This window comes from Cyprinus carpio, chromosome B10 (genome assembly GCF_018340385.1).
Source record: "Cyprinus carpio isolate SPL01 chromosome B10, ASM1834038v1, whole genome shotgun sequence".
Classification (NCBI taxonomy): domain Eukaryota; kingdom Metazoa; phylum Chordata; class Actinopteri; order Cypriniformes; family Cyprinidae; genus Cyprinus; species Cyprinus carpio.
Genome location: NC_056606.1, coordinates 16,700,310 through 16,718,148, shown reverse-complemented (window position 1 = coordinate 16,718,148; position 17,839 = coordinate 16,700,310). Strand labels below are relative to the sequence as shown.

At 36.7% G+C, this 17,839-nt stretch overlaps 1 protein-coding gene across 1 annotated transcript; it reads left to right on the top strand.

Moving 5' to 3' along the window:
• Positions 1–11: 11 nt before the first annotated feature.
• LOC109081029 (protein yippee-like 1) lies at positions 12–10,912 on the top strand. Its single transcript, XM_042732909.1, has 5 exons — positions 12–225; positions 5,562–5,801; positions 8,319–8,362; positions 8,450–8,558; positions 9,206–10,912. Exons 2-5 carry the CDS (start codon positions 5,694–5,696, stop codon positions 9,293–9,295), a joined length of 351 nt encoding a protein of 116 aa, XP_042588843.1. The 5' UTR covers positions 12–225; positions 5,562–5,693; the 3' UTR covers positions 9,296–10,912.
• Positions 10,913–17,839: the final 6,927 nt, after the last annotated feature.

Sequence of the window (17,839 nt, the reverse complement as noted above, 5' to 3'; positions counted from 1 at the left end):
TCTATTTGCTGGCCTGGTTGTCAATCAAACTGGGAGCTTGTATGGCGAGGCCCGATGCGCAACGGTGCTGTATTTACAGAGCGCTGCTCTCGCGGTGCGTGGCTGATGAAGATACCTGAAAACTTTGTGTTGTGAGGAATGATCGCCCTGCTGTTTTGCATGAAGTTGCAGTTTTAAAGAGAAGAGAGAGAGAGTTGGACCTGCGCGATACCTTTCCATTCAAAGGTAACATCTGTCTACTTATAATGCTTCTAGTGACACTATAGGAAGTTCGTCTTTTTAAAAATGTTACTTTTGTTATTTAGTAACCTGCAGCATATGACAGCTCACTAAAAATAACCTTGGAAATATAACTTATATTTTAGTTTAAGATTATCTCTCACTGCCGATGATAGACGCTGATCTGGGTTTAAAACGTAATGTATACAGAATGCATCAATGCAAAATAAAATTTTGTAAACAATTATACTCTATACTATAGTTGTCATCTGCTTTCCGAAAGTGTGCTTTAAATCTAGACTATTATAGGATTATATGTCACTATCAGAAAATGTTGGTACATTAGAAGAAAAAAAAATGTTTATCTAAAGAATCATTGGCCTTGAACACAAATTGTATGTTCTCATGATGTTTTATATTAATTTAACTATGATTGCTTAAAATTTAAGCAGACATGCAGACAATTTAAGCAGAAATATATGCTGTTTTGCATGAAAAAGAACATGGGAATTAACTTACACAATTGTGAGAAAGTGTTCATGCTACTCATATTGCACAACAGACTATTTAATTAACATTAACATGTGCATGTTATTGATATTTAATTATGAATTATTTTTTGAGATATGCTATGCATAAGCAGGTGATATTAGAGGGCTAGAGCACTTAAAATGAAAGTATGGCTATTAAATATTTTGTAGTGTTGATATTGTGTACTGTTTTGTCATCACAATGAATACGTCTGACACTCAGGCTTGTTGTCATTTTAAAGCTGGCTTTTCTGAATTGGTTTAGCTGTGGGTGTTTTCAAAGATGCGATTGCCAGAGGTGCTGAGCTGGTGCTGCCATCTGCACTTCAGTCTGGTGGCATCTACTATGGCCTACATAGAAGCTGGTTCACTGACACCCACACATACTCGTCTGACCTGGATCCATCGTTCTGTCTCTCCATCTGACCCACTCCATTTCCAACACTCTTGCCCTTAAGTAGCTTTGCACATTCATGGGTATTTCTGTCAGTTTGTGCCATCAGAATATGGACTGGGAGGTTATACTCAGGGAGGATTGCACAAAGAATACCGGTATATTCATTTAGAGGTTGTTTGAGAACAAAATTTATTTTTTATTTTTCTTGAAGTGGGCTTTTTTTTTTTTTTTTTTTTTTTTTTTTAATTTTCAGGATTGTATTTTCTCCAAACTTTAACTTTTTTTTTCTTGAAGTGGGCTTTTTTAAAATTATTTATTTATCATCTATTTATTTATTTATTTATTTATTTATTTTCAAGATTGCATTTTTCCAAAAATTTTAAATATTAAAATGTTATTTTTAGTGTGCATTTACTAATCAATATAAATCCTTTTAAAGGGGTCCTTGTGTTTGTGTATTGTAATTACGTTAACAGGGACACTGTAAAATAAAGTGTTAATCCATCAAGTGTATGATCAACAATTTAGTTAGAGCTAAATATCACAGCATATGTGTGTACGCAGCAGGGGCTTTTTAATTTGTGCTGACAGATTTCAAAGGACAGCAAAAAAAAAAAAGGTGCTATTATGGGAGCTGCCTGCTGTGTATTATGTGAGGGACTGGGGGGAACGAGGGGGGATTCGCCACCTGTCCGGGGGTCCTTGTCTGTTTAAATGCCCTCTTACTGCTTAAAATGCGCCTTTTATTATGTTCTAGTTTAACATGCAAAACAAACAAAGTCATTTATTAAAAGCAGATTTTGTGCTGATGTACCTGCTACACCATGTGTTATTGTTACATAACAGGTATTTTTATTAAAAACGGGTTTATCTGATTTGTGTTAAGTGTAATACTTTGGGACAGAGATGATATTGATTTACAATATTATGCACTTGGAAACAACTCTTGTGTGTTTCCAAGCATATTGGGGAAACCTTAGCTAGTTTTTTTGATATATGCATGCATAAACAAAAAATGTCCATAATGTCTGAAGGATTACCTATTTTTAAGTTAGCATTAGTAAGGGTTAAACCACCATAGAAATTAAAGGAATAGTTCACCCGAAAATGAAAAATTAATGAAAATGTACTCAACCTCAGACCATACAAGATTTAGATGACTTTGTTTCTTCATCAGAATAGATTTGGTGAATTTTAGCATGTAGCATGGGTGCTTGTGCAGTGAAAAGCTGTGTGTTTATAAGAAACAAATCCATCATTTAACTTTAAACCATTACTTCTAAAGCAATATTATGTTTAGAGGACTTGAGCAAGTGATGTAAAGTAATTTTTTCTAAATCTGTTTCGATGAAGAAACAAGCTTATTTACATCTTGGAAAACCTGAGGGTAAACTATTCCTCTAAGGGAAATCCATTTCCCCTGATATTCGACCATAATTGCAGTCTTGGTTTTGTTACAGCCGTCTGTATTAGATTTGTTTGTCGAGTCGTCAACTGTGTGGTCAGAAGAAGAAAGGTCAGCCATGTTTGAACGTTTGATGAATGAGATCTCTTCATTATACGTGTGTTTGGTCTGCTCCAGACTAATTTGAAATGGTAAACACACAAAACAGACAGAGACGAAGTGGGCACCGTTTCTGTGATTATGGCCTCAGTAATTATACTGGCGACAGCCATTTATCTTCATCTCATCTGTCGAGATCCGAATGAATTCCAGCCTCCACATCTTTCATAAATTTTCCCCATAATCATTTTACCTCCAATTAGCTTTATACCAGTGACGTATCTCTCTTTTGTTGATTCTGTATAATTGTGTTAGAAGTCGCATGAGGAAATGATGTCGAAAATGATGCTGCTGTACCATTTGGCCAAATTATACAGCATTCCAAATGGCAGAGCGAACACAATGATGCTTAATTATGCCAAGTAGAGTCCAATTTCAAGCCTCACGCTGGTGACTAGAATACTCTCCGGCTGTATTTTTTTAAGGCATGTTTGATCACACACATCCCACACAAAACAAATACACACAAACAAAAACAAATACCCACCAAACAAACCCTTCATCCCATCATAATACAACTAACCCAACTCTATTTGAGTCACTGAGTTCATGTGATATCTAAAAAAGAGTTTATTCTTTTAGTTTCTCTCACAGTCACACTAGACATGTGGCTTTATTTGTATGGTAACCCTTCACAATAAGGTTTTTGTGTTCGTGCATTAGTTAACATCTACTAAGATTAATAATGCTGTAGAGGTATTATTTATTGTTAGCTTGTGTAAGCAAATGTAGTATTAACAAATGAATCATTATTGTTAAGTGTTACCATTTGTATTCTACAGTGGAAAAAAAAAATATTTAAACATTTGTTCCTTTCTAAATATGTGCTTTATGACCTCAGCAGGGTTTATTGCTGACAAATGCTATTGTTTTTGGGATAATTACGTCGGTTTGCAGAGATGTGGTTGGAATTCAAATATCTGATGATGTCACTCACAAGGCCCTTTTTTGATCTCACGAATAGCTGTCCGCGCTTCTGGGTAATTAAATGAGATGCCTGCGGATTCTTTTAGTAATTAGTTCTGCCTTAAATCTCGTCCAAAGCTGCTTCCTTCAACAGGCTAAAAGCTGCCAACATGCCACGATGACGTAAAAGAGGGCACACAATAAGTCAGTTTGCTGACTTATTAATAGAATTCAGAAAATCACAACAAATTTGTGTGACATGAAGTGGTAGTTCTTTCAAAAAATGGCAATGCATCATCATCAACTCGTCCTCATTTCATTCCAAACCTGTATGACTGAAAAGGAGACGTTTAGGATAATGTTCATGCTGCTCTTTTTTATAAAATCATTTTGGCTGTCAGTCTCAAATAAGGACAATAACTTGTGCTAAGACATAAACTATAACATTTCAGAGCGAAAGTGTAGGGAATATTTGTGTAAACGTAAATAACGACCTAAATTTCGGTCATAAGCCTTGAAATATAGCACATTCTGCTACAGCTACTTCTGTTACATCCCAGGCAACATTTTGTGTGATAACATATAGATTTTTTTGTTTCGTTTAAATGTAACACATTTTTATTAGGGATGAATCCATCGAACAAAGAGGAGCGTTGAAATCATACGCGTTTGGTTGTCTGGCTGTCTCTGTGAGTTTGAGCCCACGTCATTGGCAGGTCTCCAGCTCTCTGCATTAAAAAGCCGCCTCTCATACAGCGCAGCCCCCTTCTAACCTGAGGGCAGGATGAACGCGGGACCACACAATCACAGTTAGCTGACAGACAACAGCTCACAGACACTCTGATTCATGCCTGTTTGTCCGCATTTGCACTGTTCTTGTGAATGATGTCTGCTGCGTTCACTGTCTGTGTGTCTTGATGACGTACATGTGACGTTTTCAGCATCATTTCGCATCAATCTGTGTCATTTATGACACCAAAAATGTAGGAATACACTGTAGGATTCTTTAATATTTATTATCTATTCATTCTTTATGTCTTTGTACATTCATTTATATAGCTACAGCATGCCAAGCTTGTCTTAAAGGGGCAACTACACTATTTTATTTTATCTCTCTTTGATACTTAAAGTTAAACTGGCTGTTTTTGCAATTGCATTCTAAAGACTACAATGTGTAAGTTCAATATGTTATGTTGTTATATGTTAATATGCTTATGATAGTGTTGTCATACATCTGATGATTTCTGAATTATACACTACTGGTCAAATTTTGGAATAATTTATTTTTTTTATGTTTTTGAACCAATAGCGTTCATTTGAAAGGAAATATGGAAAAACAGTAATGTGTAATATTATTACAGTTCAGAATATGTGTATATACACACACACACACACACACACACACACACACACACACACACACACATATATATATATATATATATATATATATATATATATATATATATTTATTTAATTTTTTTGTTACTATATTTTTAAAAAGTAATTTATTCCTGTAATGACAAAGATGGATTTTCAGTTTTCATTACTCCAGATACTCCAGAAATCATTTCAATATGCTGATTTGGTGCTTAATTATTATCAATTATTGTTGGTAATTATTGATAATGGCACTTTTTATTGTCATGGTTGAAAACAATTTTTGCTGCTTAATATTTATTTATTTTTTGTGAAAATCTTTTTTTCAAGATCCTTTGATGAATAGGAAATTCAAAATAACAGCATTTATTTGAAATAGAAACATTTTGATACATTATAAATGCCTTAACTGTAACTGTTGATCAGTTTAATGCTTCCTTGCTAAAAAAAAAAAAAAAAAAAAAAAGTATTAATTTCTATCTTAAAAAAAATCAAACCCCAAACTTTTCATTGGTAGTTTATTTTTACATTGTTCTCTTCCTAAAAATGTGTGTGTTCCCCACAGGTGTGCTCTCATCTCTCCTGAAGCTTCACCACGGCCCTCACCTGCGTGCTCCACTGTTTCTCCTGCGAGTCGTCCTGGGCTGACCGGCCCTTCCTGCTCCGCCCCCACGCCGTCTCTCCAGCCACGGTCACCATGACGCGCTCCAAAACCTTCCAGGCCTACCTGCCCAACTGCCATCGCACCTACAGCTGCATTCACTGCCGAGCACACCTGGCCAACCATGATGAGCTCATCTCAAAGGTAATCAGCAATGTCTCTTTTAGCCCTTTTTCATCTTAATCATAGACCTTAATCGGGTTAGACACCATATTGAATTGGTAACATACAGTCTTTACAATGGCATGCGTTGTATAAAGGTCCTACAAAACTGTTTTATAGACTTTTGTCAGTTAAAAGTCTTTTTGTAAAATGTTTTGTCAGCTGGTATGTTCTGTACAATCCATCCTAATGGACTTCCTGTTGAAGAGTCATGAAACACTATGTGAACACTATGAAAACAATGTTTTTGGGGATTTTTACATTAGCATCCGCAACATCATGGAATAACAGTATCAACATTTGTATGTGTTTTTGTGTAATATGTTAAAAAGTTTTGCATTTTATGTATGCTTATCATTCAAGCTTATGGGGTCAGAAAGATTATTTTAATAACTAATTTATTATTTTTTAGAAATGAACAATTTTAGTATAGCAATATATAATGTTTCAAAAGATTTCTGTTTCAAGTAATTGCTGTTCTTTCAAATTTTTTATTCATTAAAGAATCTTAAGATGTTTTTTGAGCAGCAAATCAGCATATTAGAATAATTTCTGAAGAATCATGTGACACTGAAGACTGGAGTAATGATGCTAAATATTCAGCAATTCTATGACAGTTTTTATTTTTTTTTTTAATTCAGTAATTTAAATTTTTTTGAATATTTCATAATGATGTTTTTACTGTTTTAATGAAATAAATAAAGCCTTGGTGTGCTTAAAGAATATATATATTTTTTAAATATTTTAAAATCAAACTTTTGAACAGTAGTGCAATTTTGCATTGCTCTATGGATTTTGGGTAAACTTTTGATTCTGTTCTTTAAAAACGGACCCATATATAAAAACTGAGTTTATGACTTCATTAGTGAAACCATATAATCCCACTTTAATTGTACTTCATGTGCACAGACTCCTCCAGTGGCACACTTTTAAAACACCATATGTGGCCTTTTTATGAGGTGTGTGTGCATGGAGAAATATGTGTCAAAGATTATTAATAGCACATTTAATTCATAATGTGAACTTTGTGCGTGTGAGTTATCTTCGCATGGATTGTGTGTGTGGGCAGAATGTGGGTCAGTAAGGCCCTCAGCTTCCTGACGAACATGTCACACAATCAAGGATCAAGGGAAGCAGGTCATCGTCTGGGCTTTTGTGTGCTGCAGAAGTAAGAGTAATCACGTCTCTATAGTATACGCAGATGATCCAGGACACCCACGTATACCCATAATGCTACACTAAAGTCTGCGCACAGGGTTTTGGTCGTCTGATACCATGATTGTCTCAGACAGGGTTTTTGAACGCGCCGTGTGTGTTTACAGATTGTGCAGATTAGACAAGATTGTTTTCGCTTCATTCATTAGTTGTTCACATACTGTGTTTGCAAAATAAAGCCAGCGGTATCCGGCCTGACGAGACTTACTTGTGTTGCAGGGGGAGCAAGAGCACTGCAGGCGGTTCTGGGGCGGAGTTGAGGTTGAAATGATAATTAGATTTCAATTAGTTTGAATCCCTCTGAACCAAATAAAGGTCAGAGTGGAACATAATAATTGTAGTAGTTTAAAAGTAGGTTAATAGACTTTGCACAATAGGAGGCTTGTGTTTTTGATTTAACATTCAGGTAGTAAAACTTGTTAAAGGAAAAAAAACGGTGATCCACCTAGCTAGTATTTGAAATTTATACAAACTGCCTTCATTAAACATGAAAATGGCACATATTCACATATTTTTAAATGTTATTAATTAATGTGTTACTTTGGCAGCTCGTAAATACAAAGTAATTTATTTAAAATAATAGATTTAATTGAATAGATTGAATGTTTTATTTAAAAATCTGTTTAAAATAATCAAGGCGAGGAAGAATTATATTTTAATTTCTTTTAAATTGTCGATTGAGTCGATTGAATCATTGTGAATCTGCTAAATCACTGAATTTGAATTGTTAAATCTGAATCTGAATGAATCATTTAATCCATTTTGAACTGATTTATTGAAACAGGCACTTTCACTTTCAATTCACAGAAAATTAATTAACATGCTACAAGAGTTTCTTATTGTATTCATGTGTTTATTGTATTGTGTTTCAAGTGTTTACCCATTGTTGTCATGGTTTCATTCAGGTCTTGTAGATTATTTAGGCTTAAAGATATAGAAAGAACACCTTCCTTGCTATCACAGCCAAAATGAAACCTCCCTATTGATTCTTTGATTCATGCCCATATGGCCAAACCGCTTTCAAACCCCCGTAATTATGACCCTGCCCCTGTTTCACATCATGTCTGGGAAATCCTATCTGCCAAGGTCATGAATGGAGCAGCGAAGGGAAATTGATTTTTCCGAAAGATTACCTGATTGTGCAGTCACAATACAAGTAAATGATGTTGAATTACTCTGACGTAAATATGTTAAACACATGTCAGACAATTCAGTGTGTTTATTAGGATGTGGGTTTTTGGGCGATTTTGAAATGTAATCTTTCTTGTTTTATTTCCTTTGCAGTCTTTTCAAGGGAGTCAAGGCAGGGCCTACCTCTTCAACTCAGTGTAAGTCCTCTGGTTTATCTTAACCATCCAACACATAAAGGTTAAAAAGGTCCTCCCAGATTTTGACATCCTCTTTTCATCAATCAGGGTGAATGTGGGCTGCGGGCCGGCAGAGGAGAGGGTACTGCTGACCGGTCTTCACGCGGTAGCCGATATCTACTGTGAGAACTGTAAAACCACTCTGGGCTGGAAATATGTAAGTTCTGGATCAGACTAGATAAACACCTTCACTCAAAGACCATTTACCTCAAACACACACTCATGATCATTCACACCGGACAAGAACACTTACAGAAGAATACTTACAAACATGTCAGAAATCATGAGGGACTTCGGAGTCCACTATAAGATATCATTTCCTATTGTATATTTTTAGTCACATAACAACAAGGGCTGACATTTGATTAATCTGAAAAGTTTTTCATAATGCAAATTAGGACTTTTCAGCCTTTTTATCTGGACAAAACACACACACACACACACACACACCCACACACAAATATATCAAAATGAATGTTCATTCACTATATAAGAGGTGTGTTCAAGACATTGTTGCAGTTATTTGACATCACTGATGCTTATATTTAAAGAATAAGCATATCAGAATAGATTTAGAAGTTGCCACTTGTTTTACAGCCCATATACTGTATAGTGCAACATCTCTTCTACAGTAATACTGCTATTTAAAGGTCTTATATTTGATTGACATATCTAGAAAAGCTTCTCAACAGCTGTCTATTATTTTTGGATCAGCAGATCTTGACTTTGAGGTGACCACACACTCGTTCTCTTAACCGTTTCTCTTTTTCTCTCTCCCTCCCTCCCTCTTCTTCTTTCCGATAGGAGCATGCCTTCGAAAGCAGTCAGAAGTACAAGGAGGGCAAATTCATCATCGAGCTGGCCCACATGATCAAGGACAACGGGTGGGACTGAAAACCCTGGACTCCCCACGGCCCATAACGCTGGAAAGAGACGTGCAGCATATGAATAATTAGTTTCATTATCTGGCTGTAACTTCCTCCCTGGAAATCTCTCTACCTGACACACATCTCTAAACCGTGAGGGTGCAAGGTTCATAGCAGCAGCGCTACCCATTTCCTGTGTGTATATACGAACCAATGTGTGCCAGCTAGACACCGAGTGTTTTGATTATGTGAGTATTTACCTATTCAATTCAAGGGAGTGCGTGTGTGCAAATCAAGGCGCAAATTGACGTTTGCTTTCCTCGGGGTTGGCCAACGGCATAGTTTTGTCCCACACTCAGGTTTAACTAATGGCTGGATCCATGATGAAGAAGGGTAAAAGATGAACCCATTTAGCACGGCACCTTTTAACTCATCTGAGGCGAAAACACACTCAAATAGAAGCGTTGTCCATTTGTTTCCCTTTTCTTTAGTTTCTTTATTTCCTCCATTCACTTGCATCTTGTTTATTTATACGTGTATTTATTGATCTTTTTATTTTAGGGACGTTACGTTTATGGTAAACTGTAGCAACCACAGTGGTCTTACTTTGACCTAAATAGCAGAAGTAGCAATGTTTGATAAGAGGTTTGTACGTACGCTTTCTCTCCAGATTGTGATCTGTCTCCATTTGAATGTGATTATGGAGTAAATGCCATTTACAGGGCACAGGTCGCGTACATTAGCTAGAGCCAAGTCTTTGGCCCCAGCCGCAGCTGTCAGCTTTGAAAGGGAACTGAGGTGTTCTCACAGCCTGTGATGTCCCCTTCGGTCTCATTAGTTCCCACCATTAAATCGCAAATCAAGTGGTAAACCAGACTTTCTCACCATGTGTTTTGGGGAAGAATGCGATCGACAACTAGTAAATGTGGCCGCTGAACGAGGTAATCCAGATGGGGCTCGTAAATAAAAAGCCTTGGCGCAACCAAAGACTCTTTCATCACCTACACTGACCAAACTGAGTTTGATTTCCTGATTTAAGGCCTGTTCACACCAAGGACAATAACAGTGACGATAAATATAAAGTTTTAAAACTCGTTGTAATGATAACGACACAGAGGAACAATAATGATTTTTGTTTTAGCTGACGAACAATAAAAACATTGACAGCCAATCAGGAAGCACTTGACTTTAACAAGCATGAGCATTTAAAGTGAGAGACAACATTAATGCAGTGCTTGCTTATAATGAACAGAAATTAGTATTGGCTGGTGTGGACTCTAATGTAGTTATCATTATAATTATTGTTCTTGGTGTGAACGGAATTTTAGATACATTGTTGTTGTGTCTTTTGGTTCAGTTGAATTGTCTTGTGCAGAACAAGTCGATTTTTCTTTGATTTAGGTGTTTTGGATGTTAATGTATAATGTCTTATTTTGAGTATGTATTTATGATCAGTCATCACGTATTGTTTTAGCACTCAATCTTGCATCTGTGTATTTATCGTTCTGTGGGACCGCTTCACCTATTCCAAGATTTTTTAAAATAATTTTAAATGTTTTTTTCAAGAAGGAAAGTATGTGTGAGATAAATTTGGAATCGGTATATTTTAATCTGATATCAATAAAGCTCTCATTTTATGAATGTCCTTTTGCCGTTGGTCTTTTTAAGAGTGTATTCACTGTTTTTAATAAAATTAATCATTTTATAAAGAAGTCTCTTTTTCTCACCTAGTCAGCATTTATTTTTAAAAAAATATAGTAAAACTAATATTGCAAAATATTATTACAATTTTAAAAGTCTTTTTTTTATATATTTTCTGAAATAGCAGCCATTGCTCCAGTCTTCAGTGTCACATGATCCTTCAGAAATTATTTTAATATGCCAATTAATTTCATATTATCATCCATGTTTCAATTTTTGTGAAACTGTTATTCAGTTCATGTTTTTCAGGATAAATAGACAGTCCAAAAGAAGATGATTTATTTACAATATCAGTCCTTTGTATCATTGTGAAAAGTTTTAACTGTTACTTTTGATCAATTTAGTGCATCACTGATGAATAAAAGTATTATATTCTTTAAAAAAAATAACAACACCCTTTTGAACGGAATTGTGCATTTAAATAAGGAACACTGTTATCTTTCATTCATAATTTCACATGTATGCCTTAAGTAAATCATGTGTTTCTGCAGATATTTAGGATATGAATTTTGAGAGCAGAGTTCAAATGTTCCCAAAGGCCTGTGTATGCTGAACCTTGTACGCTGTCTCTGCATGCAGGGAGTGTGTGTGAGAGGGTGACAGAGCCAGGAAACATTGTTTACAGCAGCAGATGGTGGGCAGACTCTCATAACCATGATACTAGCAGCAGCCATGTGAGTGACAAACATTGTGTCCCCCCCCCAGGCAGAGCTAATATGAATCTATTGTTTTATTCAGGCTCCCGATGCGAAATAACACCCTGTAACATCTATTACAGCACTTAACAGCTTCACATTACTGACAGAGACAGCTTTCCATTAAAAAGACACAAAAAGCTGATGTTAATATACAACTCACTGTGAGTGGAAGCAGTACAACAACTACTACCAAGAAGAAAAAATACTTTACATTTTTATTACCACTGTTTTCGCTTCTTTTTTTCACAACAGAGTTATGGGAATGTGGTATTTTTACATTATGGTAATGAGAAATGAGGTGTGGGGTACATTTAAAGCAGTAGCTAATTGTGGAATAGGGTCGAGGTCTGTGTTTCTGTCTCTCTCGACTTCTCCTCAAAGCTGCCTGCCTCAGCCACATGATATATACTAAGCTTCTTGCTGGCCAAACCCACTGTGTCTAAAAATAAATGCGATATCCATCCCGGACAGAGTGAGTGAGTGTCTATGTGATAGAAAGAGAGATGAGGAGAGACAGACACAGCTTCTCTGTAGAGAAAATATACATTCTAACCCAAAGCAAACCACCAAAGCCAATATAGAGCAATACCCTAAGATTAAATAACATTATATGTTGCGCTTAAAAAGATTTATGCATACAAATCATACACTCATGCATTTAAATGTCAAAATCTATCCTCAACACTCTTTTAGCTCTGATGCATATGAGAAAATGTTCCCAATAAGAGTCTTTGGATTAGAGAGACTGTATAATCTCTGCACTGGTTTCAGATTATATAGGTTTATTTACCCACTGGCCTCATCTCAGACTGTGGTTATGAGCTTTTGCACAACCAACACGTGTGCATGTGTGTGATTTCTTGGACTTGGATTATTTCTGAACTATGTACAAACACAGCTCAGTGTTTCCTGCTGCAATATTATCAAGCCTCTCTGCTGTAGATAAAGAAATCACCAGTGAATTTGCCTGTGAATCCTATTGACTGTTTATAGAAACAAACAAAAATAACTCTTTCACAATAAATAATAAACTATATGGAATTTTATTTGGAATGGAATTTCGATTTATCTCATTATTTGGTCAAAACAGTGAGTCGTAAAACCAAAACTCTCTTTTAAACAGTTCAGACCATGTCATAATACAAATCTGACATTATTTGTTTGTCAGCATGGGAAGGGTACATAGGATTCAAACCTGGCTGTGACCATTTTATTGTCAGTATTGACAGGCATGTGTTTTATTAGAAGGGATACATTGGGGGGTACAAAAATAGAGTTTTTGGGGCACTTATTTGGTCATTTTTTAAATAAAAGATAAAACATTTCAAGCAAAACATATCACAAATAGATGATAATAGATATACTGTTTAAAAGACGAAGAAAGGTATTTGGAAACCTTGTGGCCATCAAATGTTAATGTAACATGTTACCAAGACACTGTGTACACATGCATACAGATAGAAGCGAATCCACTATAGAAAGTAGTAAAATATTTGTGTTCCCTGCTCATTAAAACTATAACTTAGCACTGAAAATGCTGCATTGCTGTCTGAGGCAAGGAGGGTAACACACGGTCATATGAGGTGGGGTACATCTAATCAGGAAACCCAGAGGCTGTGGTCCGGGGGGAAGGGGCTTGTTTGGGGTAATTATGCTACCCTCACAGCGGCAGATGGTTTGGGAGGGGACTGGGAAGAAGGTTGATGTTAGTAACAAAGCCAAAACTTGTCTGATGCAGGAAATTAGCTACACGAAACATGAAGGACTGTTTCCTTTGCTCTCTCTCTCTCTCTCTCTCTCTCTCTCTTTCTTTCACTGACTAGATTCCCCTAGAAAAAAATTTGGCCATCAAACTGATACACATATGAACAATGGAGGATCAAGAGGATGAGTGTATTTGATTAAATAGCACCTCACAATTATATTAAAGGGGGAGGCTTGTGTGTCTGATGCAGATTTGCAGAAGGGGAATGATTTTCAGGATGTTACTGGCCTCAGCACTTCCTGGTTCAAGCAGGGCCATTAATCTGAGCCCGGCCAGGTTAAAACCATTAGACCAGCAGAAGGTCTGCACCATCTGCACTCAGCTCTTAACAGAAAAAGGCCAATGAGGGGAAGCAAGGGGGTGCCTGAATTAACCCTAGCCAGTCTCTCTCTGTGTGTGTGTGTGGTGTGTGTGTGTGTGTGTGTGTGTGTGTGTGTATACATGCATGATGAAAGCACTCAGAGCAATAGATTCAGACCCTCCTCCTGGCAAACAGCCACACACGCACTGTCCGAAACAAACGGCTGAAACATGCTGAATGGAAATGAGCATTTTAGGCTTTGGGTAACACACCTGCCCTTTTCAAATGTTGGCGCAGTTGAGTTACGGCTGTGCTGCTTATCCAAATGCTAAGCTGATATCAACAACAGGCCACCTGCAGTGCAGACGTTACCCATGCACTTTTTAATCTACTGTGGCAACAAGGTGCCATGCGTTGAGAAAGGCCTCTGTAAATGAAGACGCTGACAGGTGCATCACTTTTCCAAGCCTTCTAATAGAGAGAATCTAATTCGGATTTTCAAACACATTTAAAGTTTATTGTAAAGTGTGTTGGGTTTGTTACTATGTAATAGGCCTATGTATAAGTTATTTAAGAATCTCATATAGTGCTAATGTCAAAGATAAACATTGATTAGGCATTGACATTGTTTGTCTAAAGTAGAAAGGTAATGTTACTCCCCTTTCAAAACAGTAGGTACAGTGATGTTACTGGAGATAACTATATTAATATACAAATAATATTTACATGACATTTCAGGGGAAAAGAATAGCATTGTATTACTACGGTGTGATACATGTCCAAAACTAAAACATTTTGGGGTGAACAGACACACATTAGCACACATTATAGCTAAAGCACTAAGTCAGATAGGCCTAGCTTGGTGATTTTGAGCAGTCTGAAGTGCCGTTCAATAAGCCTCATTCATGAACCAGAGTGAATTTCTGAGGAAATGCTTTGTTTATATATTTAATTGTAAGTGTAAATTTGTAAATGTAACCAATTATCCCACTGAATTGAATGGATTAGTTTACAGCGAACTTGTGGTGTTTTATGACCCAATGTGTCCATGCTTCCAACGTATCAACTTTTTTTCTTCCTTTATTATTTTTATCTTTTTCTTTACTTTCGCTGTTTCATGTCAATACTTGTTCTAGCTTTTACTATTCTGGTCGATATGTAAACTATGTATTGCTTGAACACATCGATGAATTGTTGTTTTTCTAATTGTAAGTCAATTTCGATAAAAGCGTCTGCGAAACGAACAAATGTAAACGTAAAATATAGCTGCAAGCAGCAATTACGGGGCCAAGCACTACATGAGCAAGCTTCAGACGAACGGCAGGAATGAGTAATTAAAACCGTTTTAAGATTATTTTAGGTAAAATGGCTTGAAAACAATAAAGACAACAACTAGTAATAGGATTTATTGGCTTATCACGTTTGACCAATAGGTGGCGCTGTTGTCAAATTAGTGGGAATGGTCAGTGTGAAGTGACTATTGCACATACAAAGTTTGCTGTCAGTATGTCAAAGCTTTGAAGAGATATAGCCTTAGAGTCATTTTGACACAGTGCTTAAAGTTTATAACGGCGCTGTACGAAAACGGTTTTGTCTTTTGACACGAAATCCACAACTTTTTGGTCAGCACAGTCTGAAGATCATCTGATTCGATTTTGATGAAAATCGGACCAACGGTTGATGAGGAGTGCAAAAAAGTATGTTTTCAACATAAATCAAAATGGTCGACAGAAAGTTTGGCTTATTATGACATAATTGATATGTATGTTGTCGGCATGACCCAAGGAATATTTTGAGACCAGTTTCATTGAAATAGGTCAATGAAATCAAAAGTTATGAAATTTTCAAAAATGCTAATAATTACGAATTAATGAATGTTTATTACTCCAGACCAATAGGTGGCGCTGTTACCAAATTGATGTGACGTGATCAATTTGTGGTGACTATGGCACATGCAAAGTTTGGTGTAAATATGTCAAATCTGTGCAGAGATACAGCCTCAGATACATTTTGGCATCCTTCCAGCAAATTCGTTGGTGCGTTAAACGAAAACCGTTTCGTATATCGACACGAAATCCATAACTTTTTGCCAACATCATCTGAAGATGATCTGAGTCACATTTGATGAAAATTGGACTAACGGTCTAGGAGGAATTTGACAAATTAGGTTTTCAACATGAATCAAAATGGCGGACAGGAAGTTTGGCCAATTTTGTTGTAATTGTTATCGATGTTCTCGGCATGATCCAAAGAATTTAGGGAGACCAGTTTCATTCCAATAGTCCAATGTATTCAAACGTTATTAGCATATATGTTAAATTTCTTTATAACTTTTGACCACAAGGTGGCGCTGTGCCCAAAGTTTTTGAGTACCATCAGGGCACGGTGTCGAACATTTTTGTATTTAGTGTCGTAACGATACGCTAATGGGTTTGTGAAATACAGCAACTTAAATAATAATTCAAAATGGCCGACGCCCAAAATGGCTGACATGGGAAAACTGGGTATCATTTGATTCAACATGATTCACCAAATTTAAGAGACCAGTTTTGTGATTTTTGGCCAAACCATTCAGAAGTTCTGGGCAAAAATATGCATTTTTCGTATCTGCTGACCACTAGTGGGCACTGCACCGAAACACTGCAGGTAGCCTCAGGCTATGCTTGTTACAACATACACCAAGTTTGGTCTCAATACGCTAAACCGTTGCGGGGATATAGCCTCATAACTATTTTTGCCTGTATTTTCTTGAATTCGTTTGCGTGTTATTCCAGAACGTTTTGAACAATCAACTTGAATTCCATAACTTTTTGCCAGCATGGTCTTAAGATGATCTGAGCTCATTTTGGTGAGAGTCTGACTAACCATCTAGGAAGACATAGAAAAAGTACTTTTTTCGAATATATAAAAATAGAAAAAAAACTAAACCTTGCGATTTTTGAATTTTGGGGTTCAATCGACTTGGCATGAGCCAAGGATTCAGAGAAAAATATAATCTTCCTTCTGTACCTTATGGGTTCAAACGTTATTAGCAGACATTTTTTGAAAGTTTGGACAAATGGTGGCGCTAGAGAGCTGGAGATAGAGACTTTAAATTTGCGATGGTTAATGTTGACACTGTCTGTCGTATTTCTTAGTTTATTGCGTGAGTACAAACAGCCACACACCTCAGTGAACTCTTCTAAGCCTCGCATTTATTCCACCCACCCCCAGTGCCCCCTTCTGGGCAGGAACAGTACTCAGGATCTAAACCATGTAACATTGTTATGTAGTACACATTAGTTCCACTACATAGATTATCCCACATCTCCCCTTTTAACGGAAACAATAATAAAACACAATGATATATTTTCCTTAGTAGACATTGCTTAGGAAACAACTCAACAATGAGCAATAAACAATATCTTTTGTAAAGATGAACATTACCTGAAAAAACTGTTCATTCCAGCCTACAAAAAGTTATGAAAACACATCATCAACAGATACACATGTATATATATTTTTTTAAACATACATCAACAACATTTCTCCTTTCCCTTCCCCTTCTTTTTTTTTTTTTTTTTTTTTTTTTTTTTTTTTTTTTTTTTAGGGGGGGGTAAACTGCTTGATTCCTGTAAGAACAGTCCCCTAAGGCCTACAATGGAGTGACTATAAATCCAGTCTTTTAGGTTTTATGACTGGCCTCCCAGATCTGGTTCTGGTTACTATTCCTGTTGGACTGACAGAATACGTTTGGGGTGCCAGTGCATTTTGTGTCTCTGTACTGTTCTTGGACAACTGGGAACCAGCATGGGTGTCACACCCACCCTCCTTTACATCCATAGGAGAGAGGAAATGTCGGTTCCTGCGAACAGTTCCATGAGGCACCTCAACCTGGTAAGAACGGGGTGTTGGATGTTCCCCCACCACAGTTCCAGTTACCTTTTGATCAGTGACCCACACCTTCTCGCCAGGTGAGAGTTTATTCAGGTCATGCACTCCATGCCGTTTGTTGAAATATCTCGTATCTGCACTTCTTTTCTCTCTCTCTCGAACACTTATGCCAGTGCCATCAGGTAACAAAGGGTCCAACAGTCTTGGGAGGGTTGGTACCGTAGTACGAAGACG